Source organism: Musa acuminata, chromosome BXJ3-4, assembly GCF_036884655.1.
Source record: "Musa acuminata AAA Group cultivar baxijiao chromosome BXJ3-4, Cavendish_Baxijiao_AAA, whole genome shotgun sequence".
Lineage (NCBI taxonomy): Eukaryota > Viridiplantae > Streptophyta > Magnoliopsida > Zingiberales > Musaceae > Musa > Musa acuminata.
The window spans coordinates 2,968,590-2,985,407 of record NC_088352.1 but is presented as its reverse complement, the minus strand read 5'-3'; the positions used below and the strand labels follow the sequence as shown (position 1 = coordinate 2,985,407).

The following is a 16,818-nucleotide window of genomic DNA, read 5'->3' as shown; positions in this document are numbered from 1 at the left end:
AGAGAGAGAGAGAGACATATTTGGATGATTTCATCATCTGGTTGATCTATGCTGGAAGAAGTTAGGAAGATGCTTGTTCTGCTGGAAGAAGAATGCAAGAGTCTTGATTACTGATGAAGGTGGAGATGGCTAATAATACTTAAGCAGAACATTGATTCTGGCAACACATTCTAAGATCTTCAAGATAAACATCCAAAGAATGTAACAATCGAGATGTTTCTGTGTTCAATCCACAAATCAATGACAATATCTTCGGCCACCCAAGCAAGCTAGCAAATACATCTCATGCGTCTCAAGATTCCGAGAGAGGCTTGCGAACCAAGAATAAGTACATGGGTGTAAAGATCTCCTTCCTGCAATAATGCCAACTCAATAAGAAATGCTGTACATGTGAAAGCTTGTTGAATCTGCTTTGTTTGGGCTTGGATTTCCTCACCTTCCACCTTCAACGAGCCCCTCAGCAGCCTTTTCCAGGAACGATGAGACTCTGTTGCTTCCTGCAGGAGCAATGCCAACAAATTCCAGTGTCTTGACCTGCACAATGAAGCAGCGACAGTCGACATTAGAACCACCAGAGCAAGCATCTCGCATCGCAACCAACAAATCTTCCATACCATGGTTCGCGTGATGAATCGCCCAAACGATGTCAAGCGGAAGCTAGTTATCGAGAACTGACTTGTGTCCAATGGCAAGTACCAAGATACAGGCGAATCCACTGCAAGATCCTTCTCGGATATGACCTTAAACGATGACATTGATCAGCGTATAAGCCTGTGGCATGCAGGGTTTGTACAGAATTGATGAAAGGGCATGCTGTTCTCTTTTGTTACCTCAAATCCTGCAAGCTTCAAGGCATCAAGGCATTGTTTTGTAGTTCTTATATCAGGAAGGCCATTTCCAAGCTCGATTTTGGCTTTGGTCTTTTGGTGGCTTTCGTTATCTGGATCGAAATGATCGGTCATGCACCATTCGTATGCTGCAAAACGCTGACCAGGCTTCAGCACCCTGTAGATCTCCTTGTAGCAGCCAACCTGCTCAGCTCACAGATCCAACATCACTCATGACTTTATAGATATCAGGAACACCATAATAGGTGAGAGAAGCATATAAACAGAGCAATACCGCATCTGGAGCATGGCAAGTTGCTTCTATCGCGTAGATACCATCAAATGAGTTATCCAGAAATGGCATTTTCATGAAGTCAGCCTGCATGTGTAACAACACACACTTCTTAGCACGCATGCATTGTGTAACACCACTTCTATAGTCGTGTTTTAGAATCGTAGCAAACACAATCATAGAAATTCTAGGATAAGAAAGAAAGAAAAACAACAGAATAAGCTATAAATCCAAAATATGGATTGAAACAGACCTTAACAAAGTTGCATGACTCACACGATCCTGCTACACGGTTGAGCTCCTGTAGAATGATAATTGATGGAAAAAATGATTAAGAAATGGAGTCACTTTTTTCAGATAATTATATCATAACAGAAGGTAATAAGTCCCTGCAAAGTAAATTGCAAAATTGTGGACTTAATGTTCATCATCATAAGCAGAGAAAGAAAAAAAAACTCACTCTTCCCCTTGAAATCTGGTACTCATTGTTGTTTAATCCAGTAATTGATGTTGAGCTGCAAAGATCCAAGCATATCATGTCATCACATCAAGCCAACTGTATCAACCATGAGGTACATAAATCCAATCAACCAAGTACGTTAGGCGTAAAGGTTTCAATCTAATAGACCAATAACTTGAGTAAGCAGGCTTTTTTGTTGCTGCTGCCAGACACACTTGCAATCTGCAATATGGTCTTTTTCTTAGATGCAATAACTGGTTTTACTTGTAGATAAAGGACAAAGTAGCAGCAAGTCCATATAACCAGCCCCGAACAATTAGCACCTTATGGCTTGTTGTTGTTGGCTCAGTATCTATCACCTCAGGCATTTCCTCTAAACCAAATAAACCATCATAGGAAGTGCAAAAGATGTGGCACTCATATAATTTTCCTGCTATATCTATTTGTTTCTTTGGTCTTATCAGGGTGAAATAAACTTAAAAAAAATAACATAGAAGGCATTTGCAAACGTACAAACAAGTTATCAAATAAACTTAAAGATCGCGAAGTATTTGCAAACACACAAAAACAAGCATAGGTACAAGTCCGATGCGTATGAAGCATAGAAAAACAAGAAATTCAGGTAAACTTCCATTTTTGTTGATTAATAGTCAATTTCTGTGCAAAATATTATATCCAAAATGCTAGAGTCTAAGAACTAACAAACAGTTTCAGACAATAAATGGAGAAATTCGTATAATTAGATTTTCAGAGATTTGCAATGACTTTTGGATGCCCACCTAGAAAGTAATTGATTGGTCATAAATGCTTCAAAAAATAGACATGCTTCAAAGTTCAAACGTTGATAAACCAGCTAGAATCTGAGGTTGCTTCAAAAAGATAATTGCAATATTCAGAAAATTTGAACAAAAGAATTTTGAAGAAACCTAAATCTGGCAATTTCTCGTAGGGGTCCACCAATTCCACAACCAACATCCAACACCTACATTTCAAGCAATATTCCATACATGAATGGAGACAGTCTGCTGCATGACAAATTGTTCAACTAGATCCAAATATAACAAAAGACCCAATTGATACCTTCATTCCAGGTTTCAACCCTAGTTGCAAGGCAAGAAAGTGTTCATGCCGCTTAATGCTTTCACGCAATGACTCCCCTTTCCATCTTCAGAAATGAAACTTAAAATCAGTATGTGTTATATGATGAAAACATGGAATTATCCAGGATGTATAGTCAACTTTGATTTTTTTTTTTCCCCACCTGCATCATCAGAAATATGCATGAATTTAATTTAAGAATAAAACGGCTGAAGCTTACCTGGGAGCAAAGTGAAATGATTCTCCCCAACCAAATTCATAGAAGCTTGTGGCAAGATCATAATACTTATTTACCTGAATTACAAAATGAAAATAATGAATTATCACAGATTTCCAGAGTCTAGTCAATAAGTATAGTAAAGTGACAGATTTGATTTTTGATAAATAAACTATACATCTACTGGCACTGAATAACTAGAATGGATTACAAACTACAGAATCAGGTATGCTTCCTGTCTAGAAGCAAGAACTGTCTAAATCATTCAGCATGTCCTACAGAAAATCCATTTATCTCTAATAACAAAATTAAATATTTTCTCTTAAAAACTAGGAAATGAACAGCTCTTTCCATTGAATGCTCAGAAGAAATAACTGTAAACCCAAAAGCAGGCATATTGAACTGTTAACTATGCAGACTACAACAATGTTCACAGGTTAGCTCTAAAAAGATAGTAGTTGTCTAAACTTTGCAAGATAAATCCATGACACTTAGAAATGATTTTATCATAATCTGCATTTCCTTTCACAATTGTAGATGCAACAGGGATCATGTGGAGCTGTATTGTGCTACAGAAACATCATCAAAACTGAAACAGCTGATCAGGAAGCCACAATCTCCACTTGATCGTATTCCTAGAACTAAAACTAACCTAACTAATTTTAGGATACATCAACCTTATGAGCACTCAACCAAATGTAGACAAACTTGAGCCTCACCTTCGATTTTTCCAAACCATAAGTTAGGACACAATATAATATTATCTTGTAAATCTAACCAATATGATGCCGCAACCAATCACATGTTTCTGCCATTTCCCTTAGAAATGTCACACAGATGCTGCAATAATTCTTGAAAAATTATACCCAATTACAGATTCAAAATTCCAAATAGATTTAATATTACAAAGGATGAGCAGATATGCTAAAATATGAGATCGGTAGTGTGTATAAATTTATCCTAATTCTGGCCAATAATACTGGCAAAAGCATGAATAGGCTGAAAACTTTGTAAAAGTCGCAGACAGAAATGTTGCATGCCTTGTATTGCAGTAGTTACTTTTATGCTGCACAGTTAATTCTACCAATAACTTACCATATCACTGTAGTTTGCTTTTCTTGTTTCCTCACCCCCTCCAAAACAAACATGATATTTTTCATACCTAGCGCAGCAAGACATTGAAGATATATCAATGAGTTTGCAACTTAATCCAAAAACAATCAGAAGACCGGACATGACCAAAATTATTGTGAAAAAACTGCTCAATATGGAGCAAATATAAGCTAATTGAGAAAGAAACGAACACTACATTTTGCTTCAAGTGTTGTTGCTATATTTTTCTCATGCATAACAGATGGATCAACTATGCATATATTAGTGTTAAGCATCATATTAGATGAGGTAAGTAAAGAATTATAACAGGTAATTAAAATTAAGCATGCAGAGGATATATTGTCTTATGGAATTAAAACTAACAGTCAACATCTAGTTCAAATTCAAAAAGAAATTTGAAGATGCCACCAAATGCATGGGGCTATCCTTAGTCCACAGCCAAGATAGTGAAGGTTTCTAAAGGGATCATGACTAAAACATGCTAAATCTTGGACAGGAATAAAGAATGTTGTCTTTCAGAAAAGCAAATAAAGTACAACTAGACATATATTTGTTAAATGTGGACACTTGCTAAATAAGAAAGCCAAAATAGGTCATAGATGGTTAAAATGAGCAACAATTGTCAAACTACATATAGGTTATTTAGTTACTAAATAAATGCACTTCAGATGGATGGAAGCAAAGCCCTTTTATTTACTAGGTCTGTAAATAAATTGGAACACCATGATTTATGCTAATAGAATTTAATCCAAAATATGGCTGCATATGGATAATGACATTAATCCAATACATAATTTAATATGACGATATATTTAGGTAGTGTGAATCTAAATACTGACATTTCTACAATACCAACATAAGCATAACAGTCTCATAGGGTTCAGATATTGGTACTGAAGGGATAATTTAGACCTCTGCTACAACTGGTATTAGTTGCTGCTAGACGACATCAAATCATTTGGCAGTCACCTAGAACAGCCAATTGACCCTCATGAGTGCATGTTTTCTATAACATATGGTTCAACTCTACAGGGGTAATAGATTCGAAGTTTTCAAATCTAAAATGCATAAATGAATCTGTCAACGTGTAACATATGATGCATGGTAAGAGAACTTGGGTCTCATCCATGATCATTGCAACCTAGGTTGGTCACCATATTTGGAAGTTCTTAGAGTTGTAATACCATAACAAAGTGAACATATCTAAGTGCATGATGAACACCAAATGGGATAGGGTGAAAGTATTTATAGAAGACAGTGTCACAATTGTGTTTGGTCAACAGAGGACTGAGCTATCAGCTCTCTGATCCTTGTTGACTGTTTGACTGTTTCAGGATGATGGTTCCAGATGGTATCTTTGTCTGACCACCAAAGTTCTATTCAGTACTTAATACCATGGTCATGGTCAGAACAGTCTGGGCAAACAATTAAATAATGTAACATCAAAAAACAATTTCTTTTCAAATATTGTAAAAAAAAAGGAGATTGCCATTGGCAACCCCTTACTTCATACAACCACCTTAAAATAAAATAAAATAAAATATTACTAAATACAACCCCTCAATTTCCAACAGTATCTGATTTCTTACAACCCCTCAATTATCATTACTTCATACAACACATTTCATTCGCTGATCAATCATCCTCACAAGCACCATGTCGTAACCCTGGTTACGCCCCATTCGCCCATCGCCGACAATTAGAAGAAGAAGAAGAAGAAGAAGAAGAAGGGATAGAAAAATGGGTTGTATAGGAGGAGTTGGAAGAGGTTTGGGATAAGTGATATGTTGAGGCCATTTATGTCCTTGCAAAAAGATATTTTCACAATATTAAGAGTTCTTAAAATGGGAGGAGCTTACTATTTAGAATCCCTTTTACAACTTCGTTACTATTCACAATCCTTTAAAAAATTAATAAAATAATATTTTACTATTTACAATCCCACTAATTCTGATTTTACCACTTTGTTTTATTTTCCTTCCCCATTACTCTACAATTGTCACCCGTGCACCCTGCCGCTGCCGAAACTCCCTCAACCCATGCTCCCTGCCATCGATCACCGCCCCCAGCCTGTGCTCCCTACAGCCCCCCACCATCGATCATCGTCTGTGCTCCCTGCCATGGATCACCACCCCCCATGCTTCCTGTCACCCCTTAGCCTGCACTCCCCATCGATCGTCAGCTTGCTACCACCCCATAGCCCATGATCACACTTGTTAACCCCTCACCCCCCCACCCCGAAAAAAAGCTTACCAATATGAACCCACTTGTTGCCCCCTCAACACTGTCCTCCGAGAAGGAGGAAGAAGTTGAGGGGGAGAAGGAAGAAGAGGAGAAAGAGAACACGAGGAAGAAGAAAGGGTATTTATGTCTATTTATAAAGAATAGCTTTGAAATATTATTATTTTTTTAAATGAGCGTAATTAATCTAGAGAGGGTTGTAAATAATATTTTGAGATTATAAATAGCAAAAAGAGATTACCAATAGAATTAAAAGAAAAAAACACAATCAGCTAATAGATGGGGGAAAACCCACAACTTTTGAGGATGACATTCAGGAAAAGAATATCATCTACTACCTCCAAGAACATCTCATGCTGAGACGATGCAAATCAATTCTTTTACCCAGTCCGTTTTTTTGCTTCTAGTTTTTTGCTTATACATCTGTTTAATCGGGTAACGTCATGCAGGAGCAAGTGATATGAAGATGACAGATTCCTACAGAGTAAAGGGGACCATCTAACAAATCTAGCATCTTAAAGGCAGCATCGATGAGATGCTCTATGAGCCGAAATCATGATATAATGTAGTTCAACCAAATGCCCTTTCACATGTCTTGGGTCGGGAAGCAGAAATGAATCGGAAGCGTGACTTCCAACAAAGACATCCCAAGCCATACGCATAAGAGGAGTGAAGAAATTATACTGCTCGACAGCAGACTGCACATCTTCCTTCTTGATCTTCCCTCCTACTCCTGTAGCAAGATCCAACGCCCCTGACTTCGACATCTCGCGATCAACCTAACAAGCACGATCTCTTTCAACTGGAGAAAAAAAAGTGGGAATTTTGTTACATCAAAGAAGCAAAGATCTTTTGGAAGAATATCGAAAAAAAAATTTCTCTTTTAAAGAAGAACAAAGAGGTGGCATTCAGGAAACCACGGATCATCATCGAAAAAAAAGGATCACAGAGTTACATGGACCAAAAGGGAGAGAAATTCCAGTTTTTTATAGATTCAAACAAACATTTGAAATACTTGCGACCTTCTCCCGAGAATAAAAAATGCAAAGGAGGGTTTTTTGGCAGCAGCAGGCGAGAATGTCGAAATAGGGAGAAAGAAAACGATGCCCGCAGAATGTTATTCAAACCAAAAGAACGCCATCCGCCAGCAGACTCAAATCGGATCCAAGACTACCGATACATGAATGCACCGATCTAAAACTCATCCTTGCGATCAGAAAGGGAGGTTAACTGCATGATTCGGGAAGACGCCACACTGATTTCTCGTCTGTAACAGCATAAAAGAAACTTTTCCCGAAAAAAACAAAAAAGAAAAGAGCAAATAACTTCGATTCCGACACCGACGGAAGAGATCCACGACACTGGCATTGGAAGGAAAGGAGGAAAAGAGGGAGAAGTGAGAAAGAGATTTCTACGCTGATGGTATTTTGACTCCTCCAGTACACGAAGCGCTGATCGCAGAGCGAGCGACGCATTTAGCAGACGTATTAGCCAGAGACAGAGAGCCGCAGAGAGAGAGAGAGAGAGAGCCGACAGCTTTCGCAGTGCCCAAAAGCTTTGGTGAACGATTGGCGGGTACCGTAGGACCCACTCAGATTTACCAACGAGCTAGACAGAAGACGCGGTTGCTGCCGCGGGTCGAAGAGCCGATCCTCGCAAAAAGGCCAGGAGTCACGGGCCAACGGTCCTCCAGCGTCGGGTCCCACACTCCCCCTGCTTCCTCGTGCGTCCTACCTGGCCGGGACTGGTGGCTCCCACCGCGCTCGATCACCGACGTAGAGCAGAGATTATTACCCAACGTAATTGCACGATTGTTATAAAATGTTAATTTGAACCCCCTAAAATAAAATGTTATAAATAATTTGAACATTTTTTTTAATTTAAATATGGATTATAATCAATCCCAAATAGTTTGCATAGTACCGTTTTGTCATCGTCATCGTTGCATATACTACGTTTATATATCTAATACAAGACTTTGTGTCCTTTGGTGTGAGAGACAGGTAGGGGCCGAGGAGGAAGTGGAGTGAGAGGGAGGAGACGTAAAAACGAAGAGGTGGGTGAGGGTGGTGGTGGCCAACGCGGAGACAGGCCACGTTCGGCACTGTGCTGGGACGACGATGGTGCGCTACCTCTGTCCTCGCTGTTCATGGAGAATGGACATACGCAGGAACTACTCGTCGGCATCCCCTCAATGTAGGGTGAGTGCGCACTCATCCCACGGTGTGTATCTTCTCGATCGACAGAGTCCCGTGTCCCTTTCATGGCGGCACTTGGAGTGCCGTCTTGGAGAACATCGCCTGATGCCTAGTCCACACGTTTTACTGGCCTGAATAAGAGTTTCCGACCCTTCATCGTTTCTCAAACATCAACATCCACGACAGTAACCGATGCATGATGCATTAGTGCAACCCCCCTCGGGTCTCAAGGCAGAAGGTGCATGCCTGCGGAACGCAGTGATAATTGTTGGGGATGCAGTGATTGCACTGTTCTTATCCATGCATAGACCTCGAATGATATTGATGAGTCGGGGAGGACAAACTGCTGAAGAATATTGATTCTTCAGAGTCAAGGGTAACATGGCTGAGCAGCGGAAACAAGGCTAAATTTGCACTGTCAAGAACTGCACTCAATTCAGTTGTAGAAACACTGCATGTCGGTAGGAGCCAAGCAGCGATCATCATTTAACCCTATGTTGCTTTCGTGAAGATGATCACCTCATGGTTTGGTACTGCCAAGGAGTCCCAGATGAGAGGGATTGCATCGGTTTCTAAGATTAAATGAGAGCATTATCATGAATTTGTAGGCTCTGCAGAGTCAACATGAGGCAATAATATCTATTGTCATTGCATACATAGCAGACCTGCCAAAGACCTATTTCTTGTTCCAATTGTCCTTCGATCTGACATGTGTGGTCCATCTTTGGACCATCATAACATGGCTTTGTTCCATTGGCACATGAGAGAGAACAGATAGGGTCCCTTGTTTCTTTCCACCTCATTTGTAAAGATGAGAGAGGGCGTGTGAGGAGAAGCTTTCCCACTAGCTTTCTAGTGTTTTGGGAGTTAAGTACCTGGTGACAACACTTAACAAGTGGTCAATTGGCATTTGAGTTATTCATGTTATTGGAAGGTAATTTAAATTTGATTATGATTAGATTAGAATTCAGAAGCTGCATTCAAACCCATAAAATAAGAGGAAAGAGAATAATTAGGCTTTGTTTATTCAGCCTTCTCTATGGTCAATTTATTCTTTGTGTTATTTGTCATAAAAATAAATAAATATTTTATGAACAAAGAAAAAATTATTATTCAGGGCCAAAGTTGTAGGTCTGATTGAGTTTTTTTTTTTTTTTGTGAGCATTCAAGTAATAAATATCTCGATAGTATGTTAATTTTATAATTTTATTATAAATTAATTTGATAGAATAATTGACTCATTAACTTATTGAAATTCATCAAACTGAATATATAAATGTATCAAATCTTTTTTTCCTTGTTATGTCAGAATAAACCTGATAATCTGTTCTACTACTATGTGTAGCTAAGTATATTATGACTATAAACACGAGATCATATTCGTCTTTTGTTGCGGGGAATAACTTTAAGCCGTGGCCTCGGGACCGATGCGGCTTGGTTCGGGCCCGGTCGACGAGGGGATCTTTCCGAGTTAGGCTTCGACAAACGTTCGGGTCGGGGGCGTGCGGGGTCGTAAGCTCCTCCGGGGGGTGTTCCCTCGTTCGGTGGCCTAGCGGGAGGTCGTCGTCGTCTTCGTACCTGCACAAAGGTCGGGTCGGAAGTTCGACCCGACCCCTACGACGATCCAATCAGTGGAGATGGAGAGGGTTTTGAGTGGAGCAGCCGAAGTCATAGTTTAGTTGGAGTCCAAGTCCAGTCCAGAAGTTCCCCCTGTTCGTTTAGAACTCCGGGGTATTTATAGATGGGTTTGATGTTACCTGATGTGCCCGCTTGCAGGGGGCAGGACAATACCTCGTGTGGTGTCTGATATTGCCATTGGGGTTGCGTAGAGAACCGGGCTGCCGCAGGGTATGGGCGAGCCTTAGTTGACGTGCTCCCGTGCCTCGGCCGGGCGTACGGGGTCAAATATTGAGGTTGTCGACCGAGAGCTGGTGACGTTGGCGCACGTCAAGTCGGCCTTAATGCTAGCTTTCTCAGGCAGTGCGCCCTCCTGGCGTGGCTGACGTTGTGATGCATCGCGTCGCCATTTTTACCCTTATCATATTCCCCCTCGGAAAAAAGCTATGCGTCGGTCCTCGTACTGGGAGTCCGATGCATGGCTTTAGCTCTGAGATCGCCCGTTAGCTTGCCGCGGGGGGCGTAGGTATCGTGGAGGTTCCACGGTAAAAAAACGAGGGCGGTGGCACGCGTGTGGTCGCGGGAACTGGAGGCCGAGGAGCCCGCCGCAGGCGGGCTGGTCGCGTAGGCGTGTCTCGGGAGCGGGAAGCCGAGGAGCACGATACAGGCGGGCTGGCCGCGCAGGCGTGTCTCGGGAGCAGGAAGCCGAGGAGCACGACGCAGGCGGGCTGACCGCGCAGGCATGTCTCGGGAGCAGGAAGCCGAGGAGCACGGCGCAGGCGGGCTGGCCGCGTAGGCGTGTCTCGGGAGCAGGAAGCCGAGGAGCACGACGCAGGCAGGTTGGCCGCGCAGGCGTGTCTCGGGAGCAGGAAGCCGAGGAGCACAATGCAGGCGGGCCGGCCGCCTAGGTGTGGTCTCGGGCATCGTGCGGCCGAGTAGCACGACGCAGGCGGGCAAACCGCGCAGGCGTGGTCTCGGGTATCGTGCGACCGAGTAGCACGACACAGGCGGGCAAACCGCGCATGCGTGTCTCGGGAGCAGGAAGCTGAGGAACACGACGCAGGCGGGTTGGCTACGCAGGCGTGTCTCGGGAGCAGGAAGCCGAGGAGCACGACGCAGGTGGGCTGGCCGCGCAGGCGTGTCTCGGGAGTAGGAAGCCAAGGAGCACGACGCAGGCGGGCTGGCCGCGTAGGCGTGTCTCGGGAGTAGGAAGCCAAGGAGCACGACGCAGGCGGGCTGGCCGCGCAGGCGTGTCTCGGGAGCAGGAAGCCGAGGAGCACAGCGCAGGCGGGCCGACCGCCTAGGTGTGGTCTCGGGCATCGTGCGATCGAGTAGCACGACGCAGGCGGGCAAACCGCGCAGGCATGGTCTCGGGCATCGTGTGACCGAGTAGCAACTTGGGTAGTGATCGGTGACTTACTGTTTAGTGATAGGCGCGCACGTGAGAAGTCAGATCATTTTTCTGGGGGAGCCCAGGAGGTTGCTTCTTTTGGGCGGTGCTGGGTTTCGAGGCTGATGAGGTTTAAATGCCTCGGGTTTCGTATCGAGGGCGGGGGAGACGCCACGTCAGGCCGTATTTATGATGACGTGTTGTTGGGGTTTTTTCGAGGCGGCGCAGGGGGAGAAGGAGAGTCGTCTTTTTGGCGGGATTTGGCCTATAAATAGCGTGCAGTTGGCCACACGCACGTCTTCTTTATTGGATTTTTTCCCTTCTGGTGGATCTCGTTTTTTCATCGGTCGTCCTTCTTCTCCTTCCAGCGTTTGGTAAGGATGGCCTCTTCCTCTCCTTCCCCTTTGCCCTTATCAGTTCTGCCGCCTTCTTCAGGTGGCGCCGGAGAGGGGGGGTCACCGGCAAGCCCTTGTTCGTCGTCGGATGGGAAAGCGGCATGAGCGCTTGAGTCGCTGATGTGGCCGCACGATCTTGACTCTAGTGTGACCGAGTCATTGCTAGGCCATCTCCGGGGTCGCTATGGTATCCCGGAGGAGTTTTCGCTCGTCGTCCCTGAGCCGGGGCAACGGGCGTACGACCCCATCCCAAGGGGTTTTGCCCTGACCCTGGATGCCTTCGAGGTCGAGCTACGTCTGCCACTTCACCCCGTCGTGAGCGCTTGCGTCTCATGGTGGCATATCTCTCCTTCCCAGATGGCGCCGAACTCTTGGCGCTATCTTATGGCATTCTTGGGGGAATGTCATTACGCCAATATTACTCCTAGTCGGTCTCTCTTCCTTTCCTGCTTTCGCCTCTCCAAGGGGTTGGGGGGCTATTATCTATCCGCCCGGCCGGGTTTCCGTGTTAGCGGAGCTCCTTCCAACAACAAAGGGTGGAAGGAGCGCTTCTTCTACGTGAGCCATCCAAGAGGCTGGAACTTTGGGCTCCGATGGGCGGCGTGCACTATCGACAACACCGTCCCGGCTTTAGATGACGGGGAGCGCCAGGCTTTCCTGAGACTTAAGGGAATCCTTCCGGCATCTCGGGCCATTCGGGAGATGACCGAGGCATGTCTGAGCCCAATGCCTCGAGGTATGCCCTTAGTAAGTAGTGGCTGGGTTTTGCAGGTGTTTTGTTTCTTCCTCATCGCCACATCGTTCGGCTGATCCGAGTGTCGGTACGAGGGAGGCGCCGGTGGTGCTTGAGGGTGATCGTCGTCGGAAGAAGGCCAGAAGGGCTGTTCCGAAGAAATCGGCCCCTCTGGTGGCTCGGCCAAGGGAAGTGGCGGCCGAATCGAGTGGTTGCGACCGTCATCAAGGTGCCAACCGAGGGGAGGCTGGACCGAGCAATGTGGGGACCGGGAAGGCGCCTCGGGAACCTTCCATCCGGGATTTATGTCGCCTCCCGGTGACGGCGCAGGGCGAACCTTACCTGGCTCGGTTGATGGGCGGGCTGCCCGAGGGCCGTGATTCTGACCCGTTGGAAGCCCGGTGGGCGGGGCTGACCCGCGGACAGCGGGTGTGGGCAGACGCGAAAGCCGCAGCTATGTTCGTCCGAGGCGGGCTTCACCCCGACATGGCTCGGGAGCTATACACGATGCCCTCGGACGTTCTTTTTAGTAAATCCGCCAAGTCCCTGCTGTGGGTACGTGTTCCTCCTCAGGTCTCCTTCTCGTATCTTGATCGTATTCGTACTGATGTGTTGTTTACTTCTCGCAGGGCAACACTACGCTATGGCGCTGGCCGACCGCGTGCGCGATGGGGGCTGGACCCTTGGCATTCTGTGTGATCGGAATGCCGAGTTATGGAGGGAGATCGAGGAGGTCCGTGCCGGGGCGGCCCCTGAAGCGGTTGCGGCGGCCAAGCAGCGCTCCTCAGAGCTAGAGGTAGAGGTGGCGCGCCTGAGGACCGAGGCGGCGACGGCTGAGGCGAAAGTCTCCCGTCTAAAGTCGGAGGCGAAGGCGGCCAACGAGCGACACGAAGAGCTCCAGGGGCTGCTGAGGGTTACCCGGACCGAGGCGCGCCTGGCCCGGAACGAGGCGGTGGCTTTTACCAAGAAGTGCGAGGAGGCTTCGGCTGAGGCGAAGGCGGCTTCCGAGGCCCTGGCCGCGGAACAAGGTCTACGGCTGGAGAAGGACAAGAAAATCATTGAAGATTACAAGCAGTCCTCGGGCTTCCAACTGGGATTGATTCGATCGGGGCATGTTACCTATGAATATGGGTACCGGATTGCCCTGGGCTGGTTCAAGGCACGTCACCCCGGTCTGGAGGTCGAAGCGAACCCCTTCGCCTCTCTCCCCGAAGATCACGACCTAGATATGCCGGAAGAGGTCCCCTTCGACGACAGTGTCGAGGGACCTGCTGTCTAGGTTACGTATGTAACTGTAGATTTTTGGTCGGTCTTTGTGTCGGTCTAGTCTTGTAACTTGAATTTTTTGAATACAAGTTTTTGTTCGAACCTTTGCTTAGCTGTACAGGCTTGATTTTGTAATTTCTTGAGTAAGAGGGCTTTGTTTGAATCTTTGCTTGGTATTCGGTTCACACGAAGAACTTCTTGAGGTTTCCCATGTTCCAAGTTCTTGGTAAGGGATAGCCTTCCATGGTCGCAAGCCGATAGGTGCCTGGCCGGACGACGCTGATAACCCGGTATGGTCCCTCCCAGCTAGCGGCTAGTTTGCCGCGCGTTCTGGTCGGATCGCTGACCTCGGCCCTTCGTAGGACTAGGTCGTCCATTTTGATGGGTCGGGGGCATACCCTGTGGTTGTAGATTCGTGCTACGACTCTTTTATAGGAGAGATCTCTTAGGTGTGCGTCGGCTCGTCGCTCCTCGATCAGGTCGAGGCCAGCACGCAGTCCTTGGGCCGATGTCTCTTCGTCAAACTCTTCCACCCATGAGGTAGGAAAAACTATTTCGGGGGGTAAAACGGCTTAGGTCCCGTATGAGAGACTATAGGGCGATTCCCCGGTTGCGGTTTTGGGAGTGGTCCGTAAGGACCACAAAATGCTGGGGAGCTCCTCCACCCAGGCCGATCGGGCTGCTGTCACCCTCCTCTTGAGCCCGTCTAGGATGGAACGGTTAGTTACCTCAGCCAAACCATTCATCTGAGGATGGGCCACCGAGCTGTATTTTAACCTAATCCCGTAGTTCGTACAGAATTCTTGGAACTTCTGGCTCGCGAACTGGGATCCGTTGTCCGTGACGATAGTTTGGGGCAGGCCGAACCGGGTCACGATGTTTCTCCAGATGAACTTCTTGATCTGCCGTTCCGTGATCATTGCCAACGGCTCGGCTTCGGGCCATCTGGTGAAGTAGTGTACCGCGACCACTATAAATTTCCGCTGCCCCGAGGCTAGAGGGAAGGGGCCGAGGAGGTCGAGTCCCCATTGCGCGAATGGCCATGCAAAATTGATGGAAGCGAGCGGGACCACCGGTTGCCGAGGGGTTCAGGCGTGCCCTTGGCACGGGCCGCACTTCTGCACATAGAAACTTGCGTCGCAGACCATGGTGGGCCAGTAATATCCTTGGCGGAGAATTTTGTAGGCCAAGGTCCGGCCGGCAATGTGCTCTCCGCAAATCCCTTCGTGGACCTCGGCCAAAACTGTCGACGCTTCTTCCGGCTCGAGGCACCGCAGGAGCGGGTGAGAGAAGGACCGCTTGTAAAGTCGTCCGTTTGCCTAAGAGTACCATGCTTGCGTTCGGCGGATGCGCCGGGCTGAATTTTTATTTGCGGGAAGGACCCCGTCGCATTTGTAGCGCAGCATTTCCCCTACCCATGTGTCCCGGGCGTCGGCCGTAGAGACTAATGAGTCCGAGATAGAGCGAGAGGGGAGCTCCTCGACCTCGAGGTGGGCGCTGGAAGCTGGCTTTGAAGCCAGCTTGGCCAACTAGTCGGCACGCTCATTCTGACTTCTTGGCACCCTAGATACCGTAAAATGAGAGAAATAGGAGGCCATGCTTTTTACCTCGGCTAGGTATTTTGCCATGGTGGGTTCTCTGGCCTCGTATCCGCCGTTGAGTTGCTCGGTCACCAGCTGTGAATCAGTGAAGACGTCAATTGCATCCACCTGCATCTCGCGGGATAGTCTGAGCCCCATCAGGAGTGCCTCGTACTCCGCCTCGTTATTGGTTGCGTGAAACCCAAAGCGAAGGGAGCGCTCGAAAGACTATCCGTCGAGGGTCGATAGCACTAGTCCCGCCCCGACCCCGGTCGAAGCGGACGAGCCGTCCACCTGAAGGGTCCATGCTTCGCCCGGCTGATTAGGAGGCTGTCCTTCGGGATGGGCGAGCTCCGAAATGAAGTCGGCTACTTCCTGCGCTTTGATAGCGGTCCGCGGCGCGTAATGTATGTCGAATTCTCCGAGCTCCACCGACCACTTAAGGAGTCGACCTGCAATATCGAATTTCGACAACACCTGCCTGAGGGGTTGGTCGGTGATTACCTTGATCGGATGGGCTTGGAAATAAGGTCGTAATTTTCGGGCCGCCAGTACGAGCGCGAAAGCAAGCTTCTCGATCGGCGGATATCGCTCCTCGGGTCCATTTAGGACATGGCTGACGTAGTAGACGGGCAACTGCTTGCCGGAGGTTTCCTTGACAAGGGCGGAGCTGACCGCATATTGTGAGGCTGCCAAGTAGATGCTAAGTTCTGCCCTCATTGTTATCGCGACGAGGCGAGGAAGGTTGGCCAGATGCTGTTTGACTTGTCCGAAGGCCTCCTCACATTGGGGGGTCCATTGAAGGTCCCTTGGGTTTCTTATCACCCGGAAGAAAGCGTGGCAGTGATCTCCCGACCGGGACAGGAATCGGGATAGAGCAGCCAACCTTCCATTCAGCCGCTGTAGATCCTTAACTGTCTGAGGGGCTTGCATGTCGATGATTGCCTGGACTTTTTCCGGGTCGACATCGATTCCCCTTTCATATATCATGAATCCGAGGAACTTTCCCGAATTGACGCCGAAGGCGCATTTCGCCGGGTTGAGTCGCAGGCCATAGCTTCGAAGCGTGGCGAACGTTTCAGACAGGTCGGCTAGGTGGTCTGCCGGGATGTGACTTTTCACAATCATGTCGTCTACGTAGACTTCCATGTTTCGCCCGATTTGTCGGGCAAACATCTTGTCTACAGTCCTCTGGTATGTTGCGCCCGCGTTCTTCAGCCCGAAAGGCATTACTTTGTAAAAATATACTCCCATGTTAGTGATGAACGTCGTGTGCTTCTGGTCCTCGGGCGCCATTTAGATCTGATTGTAACCAGAGAAGGCATCCATGAATGAGAGACGGGTGTGCCCAGCGGTTGCATCCACGATCTGGTCCATCCTCGGGAGCGGGT

The 16,818-nt window shown here is 47.0% G+C and overlaps 1 protein-coding gene across 6 annotated transcripts; it reads right to left on the bottom strand.

The window, feature by feature from the left end:
* Positions 1 to 126: 126 nt before the first annotated feature.
* On the bottom strand, positions 127 to 7,794 carry LOC135581707 (cycloartenol-C-24-methyltransferase 1-like). 6 transcript variants are annotated; one of them, XM_065145575.1, is made up of 13 exons: positions 7,664 to 7,794; positions 6,933 to 7,050; positions 3,990 to 4,056; positions 2,898 to 2,971; positions 2,660 to 2,744; positions 2,506 to 2,561; positions 1,580 to 1,634; positions 1,373 to 1,420; positions 1,123 to 1,206; positions 831 to 1,031; positions 615 to 740; positions 437 to 534; positions 127 to 353 (listed from the first exon to the last, which is right to left on the bottom strand). In XM_065145575.1, the coding sequence occupies exons 2-13, from the start codon at positions 7,013 to 7,015 to the stop codon at positions 293 to 295; spliced, it is 1,038 nt and encodes a 345-aa protein (XP_065001647.1). In that variant the 5' UTR covers positions 7,016 to 7,050; positions 7,664 to 7,794; the 3' UTR covers positions 127 to 292. The 6 variants fall into 6 exon arrangements, with proteins under 6 accessions (XP_065001647.1, XP_065001643.1, XP_065001646.1 ...); XM_065145571.1 differs by having other exon boundaries at positions 6,933 to 7,027; positions 7,664 to 7,738; XM_065145574.1 differs by lacking the exon at positions 7,664 to 7,794 and adding an exon at positions 7,253 to 7,647.
* Positions 7,795 to 16,818: the final 9,024 nt, after the last annotated feature.